Source organism: Chiloscyllium plagiosum, chromosome 28 (assembly GCF_004010195.1).
Source record: "Chiloscyllium plagiosum isolate BGI_BamShark_2017 chromosome 28, ASM401019v2, whole genome shotgun sequence".
Classification (NCBI taxonomy): domain Eukaryota; kingdom Metazoa; phylum Chordata; class Chondrichthyes; order Orectolobiformes; family Hemiscylliidae; genus Chiloscyllium; species Chiloscyllium plagiosum.
In genome coordinates, this window is record NC_057737.1 from 7,056,599 (window position 1) to 7,073,788 (window position 17,190).

Below are 17,190 nucleotides of genomic sequence, written 5' to 3' on the forward strand. Positions count from 1 at the left end.
GATGTGTGTGCTGGGTGTGTGGGGGTGTCTGTGCTGGGTGTGTTGGGGTGTGGATGCGTGGGGGTGTCTGTGCTGGGTGTGGGGGTGTGGAGGTGTCTGTGCTGGGTGTGGGGATGCCTGTGCTGGGTGTGTTGGGGTGTCAGTGTTGGGTGTGTGGCTGTGCCTATGTGGCAGCATGAGGGGCATACCCACCAGGTTGTTTACATCTGGCTGTGATTGAGGACACAATCAGATTTGCTCTTTCGTTCTGATGAAAGAACACTGATTTGAAATGTTTACCTCATTCCTCTTTGTGCAGGTGATGCACGATGATCTGAGGTTTATCTTTTTCAGGTTTTCAGCATCCACACTATCTTGGTAACTATTTCTGTTAACAGTCTCCCACTCCTTTCTGCAAAGAGCTCCATGCCCACTGTGCTCAGAGAAACGGAGAGTTGCTTCCTCTTCCTTACACCTGCCCGCTAACACTGAGACCACCACATTCAGAGGAGAACGGATTGTGGGGGTGATAGGAACAGAAATGAACCTGCATCCACCAACCTCTCTCTAAACCTCTCTGCTCACAGCAATCATTCTGTCTGATAATCTGGGCGCTACCTTTCATCAGGGAATAATGTCCAAATTATCACCTGTCAAATGATGCGCAGGGATAATGGACTTCATCAAGTTTGGAGTCAGAAAACTGATAAATGCCCCAAATCACCAGAAGAGCTTCGAGAAATATTCATTCATCTCTCCCACTTTCCATTCAATAAGGTCAGCTGAAAGCAGTCACGGCAATCTATCAGGATGTCATTCTGTGAAGTGTTGGATTCAGGTAAAAATGCTGCATCAAATAACATAGCTGACGTCGTCTTGTCAGACTGCCACTGCAAGTTTACATAGGAGTTCAGGAGCGAGGGGAATGAGAATTGATCACCTTTATTGCACATAGCACTGCCACACTGCCACTGCTTTCTCATCAAAGGCAGGTGCCTCCGCTGCTAACAATTCTGAAAGCAGATTTAAGCCTGGATTTATCAACTGGCCTGCAATGCATTCCAGAGTGTGAACACTTTATTGGCTGCCCAGTTTTGCCTGATGGAATCACTGCTGAAAAGTGAGTGGGAATAAGTAGGAGGAACAAGAGAGAGAAAAAAGCGACAACTGTCAAAGAAGCTGAACAGGGCAGAGTTCCATTCTCCATGAAAGATCACGAGGGAACCCGATAGAGATCTTAATACAATACAGTGAGGGTTGACAGGGCTGATGTAGAGAAGGTATTCCAGTCATGGGGGTGGATCAAAACTACAGGCCTTCAGTATAAGGCAGTCTAATAAATCAAAGGAAGAATTCAAGAGAAACTCATTTACCTAGAGAATCATGAAAATGCAGAACTTGCTATCACAAGGAATGGTTATGGATTATTAACTAAGCAGTAGTTAAGGAAAAGCTAGATAAACAACTGAGTGAGAACAGTACAGGATATGCTGATTGGTTGAAATGTATTGTCTAATTGAGAGTGCCAGGCCCATCCCTAATTGCCCCTGAGAAGCTGGTGGTGAGATGCCTTCTTTTACCTACAGCGTGGAACCTGTCCTGAAATGTTGGTGATGGATGGAGGGCCAGAGGAGCATGCAGTGGATAAACATATGGATGATAATGGAATAGTGTAGGTTGGATGGGCTTCAGATTGGTTTCACAGGCTGGAGCAACATTGAGGGCCGAAGGGCCTGTACTGCGCTGTAATGTTCTATGTTCTATGCAGTAGGCTGGAGGTACCAGGTAGCCGCTGTGCCCCTCATGGTGGGAATTATTGCTGTCTGGCTTCTACCCGGAGGGTGGGAGAATGGGAAGCTCCACATCATAAGGCCAGTGACATAATAACGATGTTGACTCATGATGATAGCCCTCTCACTGCTCACTGGTGAGAATCCCATCTCACTGCTCAATCCTCGGCTGGAGAATGGGGAATTTTGTTATCAACGTGAGGAAGCTCCTTGCTGGCCACATCAAATGGTTTTCCCAACTTTCTCACCACTGCTCAGGGACTGGACAGATTCTTAACATTGACTGGAAACAGCTGGCCCAGTATCAGGAGACTTCCAAAACGTACTGTGTAGAATTCAGCGAGGGGAATATCCTGCCTTTAAACCGCTCCTTCATTATTGCAAAACACCCAAAGCCCTTCAGTGAGTCTTAACAGACATGTTACTAGCAAGTAAAGACAGGGAGGGGAAGGGGTAAAGGACCAAAATCCTGATTAAAGAGTTGGATTGTAATTGAGCCCTAAAGGAAGCAGAGGAGATGGAGGTGGTGGAAAGTTGGAAGGTGTTTGGGTGGGAATTCGAAAGTGTGGGCCCCGAGACATCGGAAAGCAAAACCGCTGGCAATGGAGTGTGGCAGGAGGGAATGTAACAGAGGCAAGGGTTTTCTTCTTCATTCACAGGATGAGGGCTTTGCTGGCGAGGCCTGCATTTACATGGCAAGGAAGGATAGCCCTTTACTTCCCAAAAGGACATTCATCAACCAGATGCATTTTTCCCAACAATCGACAATGGATTTATAGTCGTCATCAGACTCATATTTCCAGATTTTTATTGAATGTAAATTCCACCATCTGCCATGACAGGATTCAAACTCAGGTCTTTGGATTAACAGTTCAGTGATAATACCATTAGGCCAGCACCTCCCCTAATTTGGATATATGTAAACAATTCAACCATTTAATCCTAACTCTATCCACCCTTCTTGGTTCTATAACCATTACAATCTTTGCCAAACTAAAATCAAGCAAAAGTGCGGCACAGTGGCTCAGTGGTTAGCACTGCCGCCTCACAGCACCAGGGTCCAGGTTCAATTCCAGCCTCAGGCAACTGTCTGTGTGGAGTTTGCACATTCTCCTAGTGTCTGTGTGGGTTTCCTCCCACAGTCCAAAGGTGTGCAGGTTAGGTGAATTGGCCACGCTAAATTGCCCATATTGTCCAGGGATGTGTAGATTAGGTGCATTATTCAGGGGAAATGTAAAGTAAAAGGAATGGGAAATGGGTCTGGGTGGGATACTCTTCAGAGGGTCGGTGTGGACTTGTTGGGCCAAATGTCCTGTTTCTACACTGTAAGGATTCTATGAATGAATCCAATACAAACGGAAAGTGCTGGAGAAACTCAGCAGGTCTGGCAGAATCTGCATAGAAACAGAGTTAATGTTTCGAGTCTGATGTGACTCTTGCTCAGATCTCTGCTAAACATGAGTGCTTTGTGGTTAACAGTCTTTGAGAGTCATTGAAGGTAACGCAACCCAAAAACACAATGAAGATACTAACTGTGGATAGTAATCAGGGTGTTCACATGAAATGGATAGCTCAGAGTACAGGAGACCTTCAGAGGCTGAATATAACAGCAGCACAGCAAGCTGGAGTTGGGGAGCCATCAGAATTGCCCTGGAAAATCATTTACTCTGTCTGTCAATTATCCAAAGATCTGATCGAGTATTCAGACACTCAAAACTTGCTTAACAGATGAGACCTGGAATCCTGTGAGGAAACCCCAGGATCCAACACTTTCAATCAACTCATCTCCAGCCGTATTCCCCTGTGGGATGTACAAGGTGCTGTCAGATTCCTAGCCAATAAATAGAACAAATTCTTTCGCTCATTGATGTTGACACTTGAATTTATTTTAGAGCTGGAGGGACTTTTTGTTCTAGCTGAGGCTGGAGGTGACAGTGCCGGACTGTTGCTCAGGCTCTGGGGGGAGGCTTTGCCTGGTGCCAAAGCTGCTGTGTAAATGTCACTGGTGCGGGGGGGGGGGGGATGTGTGTGTGTATGTAGGGGGCTGACCTCCTGCTTTAACAGTTAATTCCCACGCTCTCATCTGTGTTCTGGGTATAGAGTTGACACTATGGTTGGGCACAGTCACATAATGTTGGTTTACTTGGGGGTCAGTGACCAGGCAATGCCAGGGATATTATTTAATACCCAGGAGTTACTTTGCAGTAATGAAGACGTAGTTACAATTGAGACTACCGTGGGATAATGACGTTAAAGTGGGACAGCAATGACGTTAGGATGGTTTTGTGATGAGGTTAGGGTGGCATAGTCATGGAATTACATTTGGAAATGATGAAATTAAGGGATGACTCTGAGCCAGGGTGTGGTATAACAATGCATGTACAGTGGTGTGACAACACTGTCTCCTTACCTGCAGCGCAGCCACAAACTGGATGGTGCTGACCAGAGCTAGGGCCGAGCCCTTGGGAAAGTTGAATCGAACTGTGTCAACAAAATGCGCACTGTCAATTTTGATATCGACAAACACGTAGAGCATCTTTATTCCTGCTGTGGAGTCGATCGGTACTGAAAGCAAGAAGAACAAAGACAGATGAGCCCAGTGGGAAAAGTTGGAAGAAAAATCGATGGCCACATGCACCATCACAGAAGCCGTCACTCAAGGTTTGTTGCTCTTCGTTTTAAGGTCCGGCCTACCTTCAAAGGCTTTGCTGCCAGAGGCAGTGTGACAGGGAACCTGAGGTAGGAACCAGGGCTGCCCCCTTTCCTCCTTGCTCAAAGTGACTCAAACAAGCACGCATCCCTCACCTTTTCAGTGAGGGAATGTCACAATTCCGATCGGCACAAGGATGGCCAGCCTGAACTGCTGTCAATTCCTTTAATCATTGTTGGGTGGGGGTGGGGGTGAGGGTGGGAGACAGAAACCATTTCTGCTGTTGGGAGAGTTCAGAGGAGGGAACAGGAAGCTGAAATCACGCTGCACAGAGGGGAGTGGAAACCCCCTAAAGCTCTCCCCAGAAGGAGGTTCAAGCTAGCTCTGACAGAACTTTCTGACCAGAGATGGCTGGATTGTTGCCAAATGAATGGAGGAATAGGCCAGTGGGGCTGAATGGCCTCCTCCAGCTCCTACATTCCCTCTCCTTTGGTTTACCGGTTTCCTCTCCCCCTTATGTTGCCAGTCCATACTTATTGCCCCACACTGAACAGGACCTCCCAGCAAGCCCTGTCTCCCTCTCACGCTATTGCCATTGTGTTTTTTTACACCATCCGAGCAAGATCCCACAGTATTGCTGGAGCAGCATTCCCTGCTCATCCCTGAATGTCCTGGACATGGTGGTGTTGAGCTGCCTTTTTTGGACCACTGTGGACCATTTGATGTATGTACACCCACAATATCCTGGAAGAAATTCCAGGAATTTTACCCTGTAATACTGAAGGAAAAGTGATACATTTCCAAATCAGGATGGTGAGTGGCTTGGAAGGGAGCTTGAAGGTGGTGGTGTTCCAATGTATCTGCTGCCCTTATCCTTCCAGGTGGAAGTGGTTATGGGTTTGAAAGGTGCTGTCGAAGGAGGCTGGTTGAGTTGCTGCAGTGCATCTTGTAAATGGTACAGACTGCTGCTACTAAGCATCGGTGAGTGGAGAGAGTCAATGTCAAAGATGGTGGACTAGGGGCTAGCCAATCAGACTGTTTTTGCCCTGGATGGTGTCAAGCTTCTTGAATGTTGTTGGAGCTGCACTCATCCAGGCAAGTGGGGAGTATTCCATCACACTCCTGACTTGTGCCTTCTGGACAGGCTTTGGGGAATCGGGAAGTGAATTATTTGCTGCATGGTCCCCAGCCTCTGACCTGCTTTTCTTGAACCCTAGCGTCTACATGAGAGGAGGGGATGTAAATTTGGCGATGGAGGTGGGCTTTAATAAAATTCTGTAAACTAAGGAGAAGCCCAAAGATGTCACAGGAGCAGAAACTGAGTGCAGCTCAGGAGTCAGCATTATTCAATCCTCTGGCTAAATAAACATTAGGTTGATTTGACCTTTGCAATTCAATAAGTTTCACACTAATGGAGTGTGAACAAAAAAATACTCCAACAAATCGTTTTCGATTCACCTTAAAAAATGACAACTTCAGCCAAGTGCATCCATTGGTTGAAGGCACACAGAACGAGTAGCATAATTCATGAAGAATTAAACACACACACACTCTCTCTCTCTCACACACACACACTTGGAAAATAGATTTTGTTCTGAGACACAGGAAGACATGTTAGGACAGGTGAACAAAGACATGGTCAAAAAAGAATCCTTTGTAAAGAGGAGAGAAAGAGGCAGAGAGATTGAGGAGGGCAATTGCTGAAAACATGACCGCAAATACAGAGTGAAGAAAATTGGCTTTGTTGTGGGGCTGCGTAAAAGTCCTCAGCCACCAGCCAAGAGCAAGTTAAACTTCTGTGCCAACAAAGTAAAGGGTATCACACACTCCTAAAAAAACAAAGAATGAGCGGGAATGTTGGTGTGCACATGTGAAAAGAAAAGTTGGAAACAAAGTAAACATCTTCAGAGGGAGGGAGAGAGACAGTAAACAACAAAGACTTGCCTTTATGTAACACCTTCAATGTATTAACCATCCTAATGCATTTCACATGAGCATTGTAAGGGAATATTCTAATCAGTAGTTTGACAAGAGGCTATTAGGATGAGTGACCAAAGGCTCAGGTAACTTATAAAAGAGAGACTGAGCTTAATTCCATTCTCATGATGTCTAGGAACACTGTGCGACTTGCTGCCAAGGCTCTCAAGGTACTGTGCTAAAGCGAGATTATATTTCCCCGCAGTGACCCTATCTGATGGCCCAAAGAGTTGGCCCAGGACCCCGACCCTGACTGTGATCTGGTCAATGGAAGGATAGCTCCCAGGGACTGAGAGGGAACAAGATGTGGGAACAGAACCAGGCTCACAGCATTTCAGCTCAACCAAACTTTAGACATTCAACCAAGGTCACCCAGCAGCTCACCGAGGTAATGAATCTTGCAGAGGGCTGGGTTTTAGCTACATCATTCATCGCAGGAGAGCGATCTGGTGAGTGAGACTTGCTCCAAGGTCTTTTACAGTACACACATTGCTGAAAAGTAAGTCCAACTGCATGTAGGGACTTAATGGTTCAACTAATCAATGCTGGAAAACGTCATGGGTCCCATTAACTCCTCAGTGCTACATTAGTAAACCAACATCATAGTGCCAGGATGCAAATCAATGCCGAGCCCAAGTTGAGTACAGAGTTGAAAGAGATGAGCCTGAAGAAATGTTTTGAGTTGGAAGTACCTCATATGGAAGGATGATGCATTCTAACGCTGGCAGCAGTGAAGCTCCAGAGTGTTTGGATTGTGAGCTTGTGTTGGAGGTACACGAAGTGGCATTTTTAAAACAAAGTTCTTTCGTGGGGGATGTGGGCATCAGTGGCTGCATTAGCATTTACTGCCCATCTCTAATTGCCCTGCAGAAGATGGTGGTGAGCTTCTTTCTTGAACCACTGCACTCCACATGGTATAGAGACCCTCACAGGGCTGTGAGGAAGGACATTCCAAGATTTTGACCTGGCAACAGTGAAGGCATGATGGTAAATTTCCAAGTCCCAATGATGTGGACTTGGAGGGGAACTTGCAGGTGGTGGTGTTTCCACATATTTGCTGCCTTTGTCCTTCTAGGTGGTAGAGGTTATGAGTTTGCCAGGTGCTGTGGAAGGGTCCTTGGTGAGGTCGTGCACAGTATCTTGTCGATGGTACACAGTGCTGCCACTCTGCGCTGATGGAAGAAGGAATAGTTATTTAACTGGTCGATGGGGTGCCGATCAGGCATGGGACTGCTCTTGATTTGGATGTCAAGCTGTTCACATGTTGGAGACATTGGAGCTGAGAACATCATGACATGTGGAGAGTAATCAATCACACTCCTGACTTGTGGATGACACAGAAGCTTTGGAGGGAGTTACTTGCAGCTCTTGAAGCCACAGTATACAGTACATACAAAACATTACACAGGTATGACTGGTCCACTTCATTTCAGTTTTGTGATATCCTCCATGTCCCACACCATGTAGCCATGGACTGGGGGAGGGAGGAGAAGATTATCAGAGGATCATGTGTCCTCAGTGGCTATCAGTATGGCTTTGGATTCAAATCCCACTCCAGAAACCGAAGCACATCAACCAGGCTGACAAGTTCACGTGCAGTACAGAGAAGGTGCTGCACTGCCAGAGGTGCCACTTTCACATGAAACATTAAACTTCATCTCAGCTGCAGGTCATAGAGTATTCGCAGTGTCTTGCGGCTATTTATCTCTCAACCAACACCACTGCGGGCTCCTGACAACTGCTCATGCTTCGAAGGTTTAGTCTGGGGGAGGTGGAGGGAGCGGGGAGGAGAACAACAATGGGAGGGAGTGTCAGATTTGAGGCATTCACTTGCACTGTGGGACACAACTCCAACAGGATATGCAGAAACCCTGTCTAAACACATCTTCACCTTGGCTGCTTAGGAAGCTCAAGAGGGAGATACAAGGATTCATAATCCACCCCACTGACCACCTCAGCCTGCACTCACTCTGAAGCTAATACAGCAGGAGTCACTCTAAGTTAGTCGAACATCCCCAGATCCCCAATGTATTTATATTTTAAGTTAGAAAGAAAAAGGAAGAGCTTCAAACTGTGTGTTCCAGTGTAAATGAGATGAAGTTCAGGAATGCAGGCTGGTTGAGGTCAGTAGCATTGCAAGGCAGCTGGTCACCTCTGCCAGCCTGCCGGCGCCAGCTAATGAAACACTCTTGGAAACTGTCTGAGCTGAACTGAAGGATACCACAAAAAGCAGCTAGCAGGCCACAGGGGTCCCTCCCCCCCCCAGCCAGCTCCTCACTGTGCTCTCATCCCCCCCCCATTCCTATCCCACTTTCTGCCCCTTATGTTTCTGCTGATTTATGACAGGAATTAAAACAGAAATCTTGCAAGAGACAAAGACTGCTGGACAAGAAAATTGCGACTGTCTATGAGAAAATATTCCTCTCAAAGGTCCTGTGTCCCCCAAGGAATCTTGAAAATTACAATCAGTGCCAGCTCCTCAACCGAAGTTACCTACTTGAAATTGCATTCCCAGCGACCTTCCTGCACTCTTCCTTTGTAAACACTTGTCCATTTGATCGGTTGTTTGCTTTCTGCCTCAATCGGCACTTGTGGCAAATAATCCCCATGGCAACAATAACTTACACCTCAATAGCACCTTAAACATAATCATTTGTCTCCAGGCGTTTCATAGGGGCATTACTGAAGAAAATGCTATACCAAGGGGAGCAATGGTGTGGCTTAATGGTAATGTCACTGGACTAGTAATCCACAGGCTTAGGAATATTGTTTTGAGGAAATAAGACAAGGCAGCAGTTCTGGTCACCCTGCTACAGGTTAAATTGGAAAGGGTTCAAAAAAGATTTACCAAGATGTTGCCAGGAATGGAGGATTTGAGTTATAAAAATAGCCTGGCACTGTTTTCCCTGGAGTGGGGGAAGCTGAGGGGTGACCTTATAGAGGTTTTTACAATCATGATGGTCATGGATAAGGTGAATACCAAAAGGTCCTTTCTCTAGAGTGGGAGTTCAAAATAACAAGCCATATTTTAAAACTGAGAGGAGAATTTTGTTATAAAAAAGGACATGAAAGGCAACTTTTTTTTTTACAGAGAGTTATTGTGTGGAATGAACTGCCAAAGGAAGTATGGATGCAGGTACTGTTACAACATTTAAATGACATTTGGAAAAGTACATGAATAGGAGAAAGTGAGGACTGCAGATGCTGGCGATCAGAGTCGAGAGTGTGGTGCTGGAAAAGCACAGCAGGTCAGGCAGCATCTGAGGAGCAGGAGAATCAATGTTTCGGGCATAAGCCCTTCATTAAGAATGAGCCATTCCTGATGAAAGGTTTATGCTTGAAACATCGATTCTCCTGTTCCTTGGATGCTGCCTGACTGGCTGTGCTTTTCCAGCACCACACTCTCGACTAAGTACATGAATAGGAAAGGTTTGGAGGGATATGGGCGAACCACAGGCAGGTGGGACTGGTTTAGTTTGGGAACATGGTCAGAGTGGACGGTTGCACTGAAGGGTCTATTTCCGTACAGTATGACTTTACGACTCTGTAACTGTGGATGCTGGAGATCTGAAACAAACACAGAAATTGCTGGAGAAACTCAGCGGTTTTGGCAGCATCTGTGGAGAGAGAAACAGAGTTTTGAGTCCAGTAAGCCTTCGTTGGAATAGTTCTGACATTCAGTTCTGGTGAAGGGTCACAGGACTCGAAACAATAACTCTGTTTTCCTTTCTACTATCTGTTTTTATTGCTGTGAGATCGTGGCTTCAAATCTTAATGTGTGACTGTGGTAGAACTTAAATTCACTTCATAACAAAAGGCTAGCCTCATTGATGGTAGTTGTGTCAATGATTATCATAAAAAACCCAGTTGGTTCACTAAAGCCCTTTCACCCATCAGGGAAGGAAACTTGTCGTCCTTTCCTGGCCTGACCTACATGTGACTTCAGATCCACAGCAACGGTAACCCATCTCCTGAAAAAACTGCTCTGCTTGAGGGGTAATTAGGGATAGGCAACAAATGTTGGTCTTGCTCGCAATGCCCATATCCCATGAAAGAATAAAATTAAAGTCACATGGAGATAAAAGGTCAGATGGTCAAAATGTTAAGTTTCGGGTTAGGGTTTTAAATGAGGACAGAACACTGGAAGGTTTAGGGAGGGAATTCCAGTTAGAGGCACAACCACCAATGGTGGAGAGATTAAAATTGGGAATCCACAATAATTGAAGGAGATTGCAAGAGACCGGCATTGGGGTGTGGGGGGCGGTAGGGGGAAATAGAGATCTGGAAGGGAATAGGGAGGGGCAAGGCCAGGGAGGGATTTGGAAACAAGGTGGGAATTTGAAATTTCATGCTCTCATAATTCTACCAGTGAAAAAAAAATCTTCTAACTTCCGCTTTAATTCTTTCAGTGAGAATTTTCAGACTGTGTCGTAACTTGGTGTCAATTTGCCAACAAGCGGAAACAAGATTTCACTGCATCTGACTCTGAAAGTCTCTGATAAATACCTCCCTTAACCCTCTCTTGTACCATTTGATAAGATAAATAAAACACACTCAATTTTTAAAGCTGCAACTGTAACTATAAATGTCAGCTCCAGTGCGTCACCTTTGTGTGAGGCAACTGCGCATTGTGCAAAAACCTGATGCTCTATCTTTCCTCAAAAGATGGGGCGTTGGCATGGAAACAAGACACTTGGTGGTGCTGACGTAAAACAGCAGAATTGGTAATGCGGTGACATCATTACTGCTGCGGTGACATGTATTTTGCTGCTTTTAGTTAACCAGATGTGTAAAACTTAAAATTCCACTGATCAAACTAACAGGGCAGTACACGAGCCCTTGTAAAGTGCTTGTCCACCAGGGGTAACAGCAAGAAATTAAAGCAGCCTGTAGTTTGCATTTATCATAGAACACAGAATCCTTAGTGTGGAAACAGGCCATTCAGCCCTACACACTGATTCTCCAAAGAGTCACCCACCCAGACCCATTCCCCCACCACTCTACATTTACTGCTAAGTAATGACCTAACCTACACATCGCTGAGCACTATGGGCAATTTTAGCATGAACAATTCACCTAACCTGCACAGCTTTGGATTGTGGGAGGAAACTGGAGCTGCCATTAATATAATGAAATGTGTGTCACAACATGTCTACCCTTCTGATAAGCCTGACATTTCTTTATTCTTTCATGGGATGTAAGCATTGCTGGAATGACCAGCATTTATTGCTCATGCCTAATTTCCCAGAGGGCAGACAAGAGTCAACCATATTGCTGTGGGTCTGGAGTCACATGTAGGACAGACCAGGTAAGGTCTTCCCTTCATTACCCCGGCCTTTGAGAATAAGAGTTGGGACATTATATTGAGATTATACAGGACGTTGATGAGGCCTGTTATGGAGGACAGTGCATAGTTCAGGTCTCCTTGTTATGGGAAGGATATGATTAAGCTAGAGAGGGTTTAAAAGAGATTTACCAGGATGTTGCTGGGTATGGAGGGTTCAAGTTATAAAGAGAGGCTTGATAGGCTGGGACTCTTTACACAAGAGTGTAGGAGGTTGAGAGGTGACCTTATAGAGGTCTATAAAATAATGATGGCTATGGATAACGTGAACAACAGGTCTCTTTTTCAAGGACATTTGGATAAGTACATAAATAATAAATGTTTGTAGGGATATGGGCCAAAAACAGGTAGGAGGGACTAGTTTGGTTTGGGATTATGGTTGGCATAGACTGGTTGGTCCGAAGGCTCTCATTTCCCATACTGTATGACTATGACCCTATAATAGGATTAGTGAAATAGATGCGTCTTCATATCAACTGATGATGGTTGTCAGAAACAATAAACTTAGCTTTCAATTTCAAATTTTATATTAAGTTCGAAGATTTATTTTAAATTTCATCAACTATTGTGACAGGATTTGAAGCCATGTCCCCACAGTACCACCTGAATTACCTGTTCAGTGGGATTGCCACTATGTCATCATCTCCAACCACAGCTAGTGGTCAGCATGAGAGAGTCTCCTGGCCAGTCATGCTCAATGTGGAATGATGCCCCTCAGGCTTATGCATAACAGGCTGATGATCCTCTCCAGGAAGATCTAGTGCTGCAAACAGACGTAAGCATGAGAAGAATAAGAAAGAAGAATAATGGAGTGAGATGCCCTTAATGTGCTTTGTGACAGTGTGACCAGACAGATTCAACATCCCGGCACATGAGGAGATATTCAGACAATTGACCAAGGTTAAAGCAATGGGATTGAAATAGAGAGAGGAAGGAAGAGACGTGACAAACTAATGGATTACCATTATTTATCACAAGGGGAGGTAAATACTAAAGCAGGGAGACTATGCTTGTGTAATACAGGGCATTGGTGGGATCATTATCAGGATTACTGCACACAGTATAAGTTTGCTTATTGAAGAAAGAATGCACGTGTGTCGCAACCACTCAAACAAGTTTACTGGACTAATACCTGGAATGGAGGGAGGAGAGGTTGGATGGGTTGAACTTGTCTCCACTGGAGTTCAGAAGAGTAAGAGGCAACTTGACTGAAACAGATAAGGTCCTGAGGGCTGGTGGCAGGGTGGATGAGGAAAGGATGTTCCCTCGAGAACCTAGAACTAGACCTCGCTGTTTAAAAATAAGGGGTCCCCTTATTCACATGCCTGTGGGTTCAGGGAGGGAAGTCTAGATTTAAAATTCTAGGCTGTTAAGAATATGGGGGGATAGCCAAGAGACTGGAATTGAAGCAGTGCTATGATTTACAATCAGACTGTGCAGCTCCTGCTCATGCCATCTCTATGTTAATTTGAGCCTCACTTTCACAGTAATCCTTCTAGGTTGAGAATCTTGGGGGAAGGAAGAAAATTTCCAATAAAATGCAACATCTGCCAATGGCTTAGCTAATTTACCAAGTGATAGGTGAAACCACAAAGTCTCCAGCACAGCCACAGCTGATTCCTAATCACCAATTTCACAATGGGAGAGCACAGCGGGAGTGGTGGAAACGCCAATACAGTGCGTTCTGATATAACGCGTGTTTCAGCAATACAAATTGGCTGTAACTCGACTGACGAATTGTAGATGCTGTTGGGATAACGCGAACTTTCTACTGAACAGGTATAGCGATTTTCTATAGCAATCTTCGACAGTGGTTTCCCACAGCATGATTTTGTATAGCAATCTTCTACAGCGTGACTTTCTGCAACGGTTTCCCATCGTCGATTTTCTAAAGCAATCTTCTACAGTGCGATTTTCTACAGTGGCTTCCCATAGCACGATTTTGTGTAGCGTGAGGTTGCAGAGGAACGCAACTGTTGTGTTAAAACAGAATGATCTGGGTAACTATGAGAGAAGCCAGCATCAGGCTTCTCTGACAGCCAGCCATAGTGCCCCTTCCCTGACACAAGGGTTGGATCAGGTTCGACCTTTAATGGTCAATGCCCCATTCTCTACCAATCTGTCTAATGAGCCAGCAGCACTCACCATCAAGGCACCCCCGGCCACTGAAGAGGTGTCTGGGGGTAACTCAGCAGAATGTTACAAAAACTCGAAGGGTTAAGTTATGGGAAGCACTGTCATAAACTGCATGTGTGTGTTCAGGAACTATAGAAGGTTAAAGAGCGATCTGATGAAGGTTTTTAAGGATCTTGAACAGAATTGATAGTGTTGATAAAGAAGTGTTGGTGACTAATGGGGTACATGGTGACAAACCAATATCAAAGCAGCACCAGGCCATTCAGGGGAAAAGGCAGAAAAGAAAACATTTCTTTCTGCAAAAGCTGGTGAAAGGCTAGTCGCCTTTTCCACGAAAAGCAGGCGATACCTACGCAATTAAGAATTAAGACGGGAGATTTGATAGGTTTTTGTGGTATGAGAGCATAAATTCTAAAATGGTGGACTGAGAGTAGTGTGGATCATGCAGCTGCTCTTGAGATTGTGGCTGATTTCTAGATTTACTTCTACATTTCCTACAGTCATTACATTTCGTTAGTAAACGTTTGGAGGGATATGGGCTTTGCACAGGCAGGTGGGACTAGTTTAGTTCGGGATTATAGTCAGTATGGACTGGTTGGATGAAGGGATCTGTTTCCATGCTGTATGACTGTATAAATGGATACAGAACACAGGCAGACTGACCAAGTTCTGGTATAGATTAGACTTGAGGGGCTGAATGACCTCTTCTTCTGATCCTTTCTAAACTGTAACCAATGGGGATTCAGGGAGGGGTTGTGGGTGTAGGGTGCATGTAGGGGAGGGAAGAAGAACAGTGCTGAAATGTTTAAATCATTGGCATAAAAATGAAAGCTAAGTGTTTGTCAGGAACCATAGCCGTGTGTGTGTGTGTGTGTGTGTGTGTGTGTATACTCTACACGCAGCATTTGCTGTTTGCCAAGAACGAGGTTGTGAGGGTGGTTCTGTAATGTTTAGAGAAAGTTCTGCAGGAACTCCAAATGCCTCCCGACATTTGAACCTGCACTTTGTGCCTCACTCTGTTTTGCAAATACTGAAGACCTTTATTTGAAAATTGCTGTTGCAAATGAATACTTGAAAATCATCCCAGAACCCACAGATATTCAAAAATTTGATACAAAACATTTGTTCCCTATTAAAAATACATTTCCAGTGACTGTATTTTCACACTTTGCTCTCACTATGTTGCCACATTACTAATGCAACCTGCCCACCTCAATATGGTATCTGAAGAATCCAACAAATGCCTGAAAAATGTTGCCTACACTTGCTGGAGCAGTATTAAAGCAGAAACAGCAATGCCTAATGGTACAGGGCTCATCAACAGTGATTAGAGACTTACTCCATTCAACTCATATCTAAGGATAGATCTCAACACTCCTTTGAGACAAATAAAGATACTAAACCTGGGACTGTGTGCTTGGTCAAAGAGGTATCAACCAAGTCAGAAGTCACTGGATACAGTTCAACAGATTTATCTGAAATCACAAGCTTTGGGAGCACTGCTCCTTTGTCAGGTGATGTCACTTCTGATGAAGCAGCAGTGCTCTGAAAGCTTGTGATTTCAAATAAACCTTTTGGATTATAACCTGGTGTCGTGTGACTTCTGACTTTGTTCACCCCAGTCTGGCATCTCCACATCACACCGGTATGGAATGAAGAGGGTGAAACAGGAACAAGTCACTGGGCATCTTTATGCCTGCTCTGCTATCCAATAACATCAAAGGCAATCGTCTATTTCAGCTCCACTTTCCAATCTGATAATCCATATCCCCTGATTCCCTTAATGTCTGATTGATTTCTTTACAGAAGCTGGGGGGCTGAGGAATCCAAACCTTTTGGAGGGGATGGGAGAGGTGGGGGGCACTTGCAGATCATGACAGTGAAGACAGTTCCAGATCTAAGAGTCGAGACAGATCAATGCATGGCCACCAATGCTGAAAGATAACTGGCAAAAATCCCCAGGGGAATCAGGAAGACCCTATCTTTAAAACAAGCACAGAGATTTTGCTATGATTTGGAATCAGTGCTCTGCCTGAACTGAAACAGAAAACGGATTCGGCAGCACTTTTCAACAGGGAATTGGGTAAAAAGTCAAAACTAAAATAAAAAATTTATGAGGAAAGAGTGGGTGGGTAGGGATGCAACCAATTGAGTGGATCTTAAAGGGAGCTGGAACAAGCATGAAGTGTTTGATAGCCTCCTTCTACACAACCTGGACTATCCAGCCCGCACAGATGCAGCCCTCTTGTAGCAAGCAGTGAGAAAATGAAAAAAAAAACGACAAACTAGAACATGCATAAGACATCCCCGCAAAGCAACAATAAATCGTCTTCAGCCTCCAGGTCAAAGCCAGTCAGCAAATAAAAAAAAATTATCTCTGAGAAAGAAGTGCTCTGTGACTGGAATTTGATGAATAATTAAAGGAGGCGAGTTGTGTCTATGGATTGGCAATTTCTTTGTATCTAATACTCCTTCCACTTTCACCTCTCAGCCGTCAACTGCAAGAACAATGTCTCACATGAAAAGGGCAGAAATATCTCAGTTATCAAACAAGCTTTGTCATTTCGCAGGACTTTGCAGAAATTACTAGCAACATCAAACTGCATCAGTAATTTCACTGCCAAGCTTCAAAGTCATGGGCAAATAATGAACTGGTGATGCACACAGTATGAGGAATGTAACGTCTTTTCAATGGGATTATCCATGGAGGAGATTTGTTTTTTTTTAAACTCATCCCAGTTAGAAGTATTTAATATTCAGTCACTCTTCTTTTTGATGAAAACACACACCATTTATAATTTTACCATCCACTGTAAGGTTGCCAATCCTCTGGGACTGGCCTAAAGCTTCCAAAACTTCAAATGGAATCTCTAGTATGTTATATCGATCCCAAGACAGTGGTGAAGTACAAAGCCAGACACTAATACTTTTCTTGATACAAGGTTTATTCACACAATGCAGCATTATACACCCCACCCCTCCAACTGTAACAAGCCGCACCTCCACCCTCAGACCCCATCCCTCCAACTGTAACAAGGACAGAACGCCCCTGGTGCTCACCTTCCACCCTACCAACCTTCGCATAAACCAAATCATCCGCCGACATTTCTGCCACCTCCAAAAAGACCCCACCACCAGGGATATATTTCCCTCCCCACCCCTTTCCGCCTTCCGCAAAGACCGTTCCCTCCGTGACTAGCTGGTCAGGTCCACGATCCCTACAACCCACCGTCCCATCCTGGCACCTTCCCCTGCCACCGCAGGAACTGTAAAACCTGCGCCCACACCTCCTCACTCACCTCTATCCAAGGCCC

At 44.9% G+C, this 17,190-nt stretch overlaps 1 protein-coding gene across 1 annotated transcript in view; it reads right to left on the reverse strand.

The window, feature by feature from the left end:
- The window catches only part of dph1 (diphthamide biosynthesis 1), a 579,143-nt gene that overhangs the window by 269,932 nt on the left and 292,021 nt on the right, over positions 1–17,190 (reverse strand). Inside the window, exon 4 of the mRNA XM_043718169.1 lies at positions 4,180–4,334. Within this exon, the coding sequence (XP_043574104.1) occupies positions 4,180–4,334 (155 nt within the window). The remainder of the gene's footprint in view (positions 1–4,179; positions 4,335–17,190) is intronic.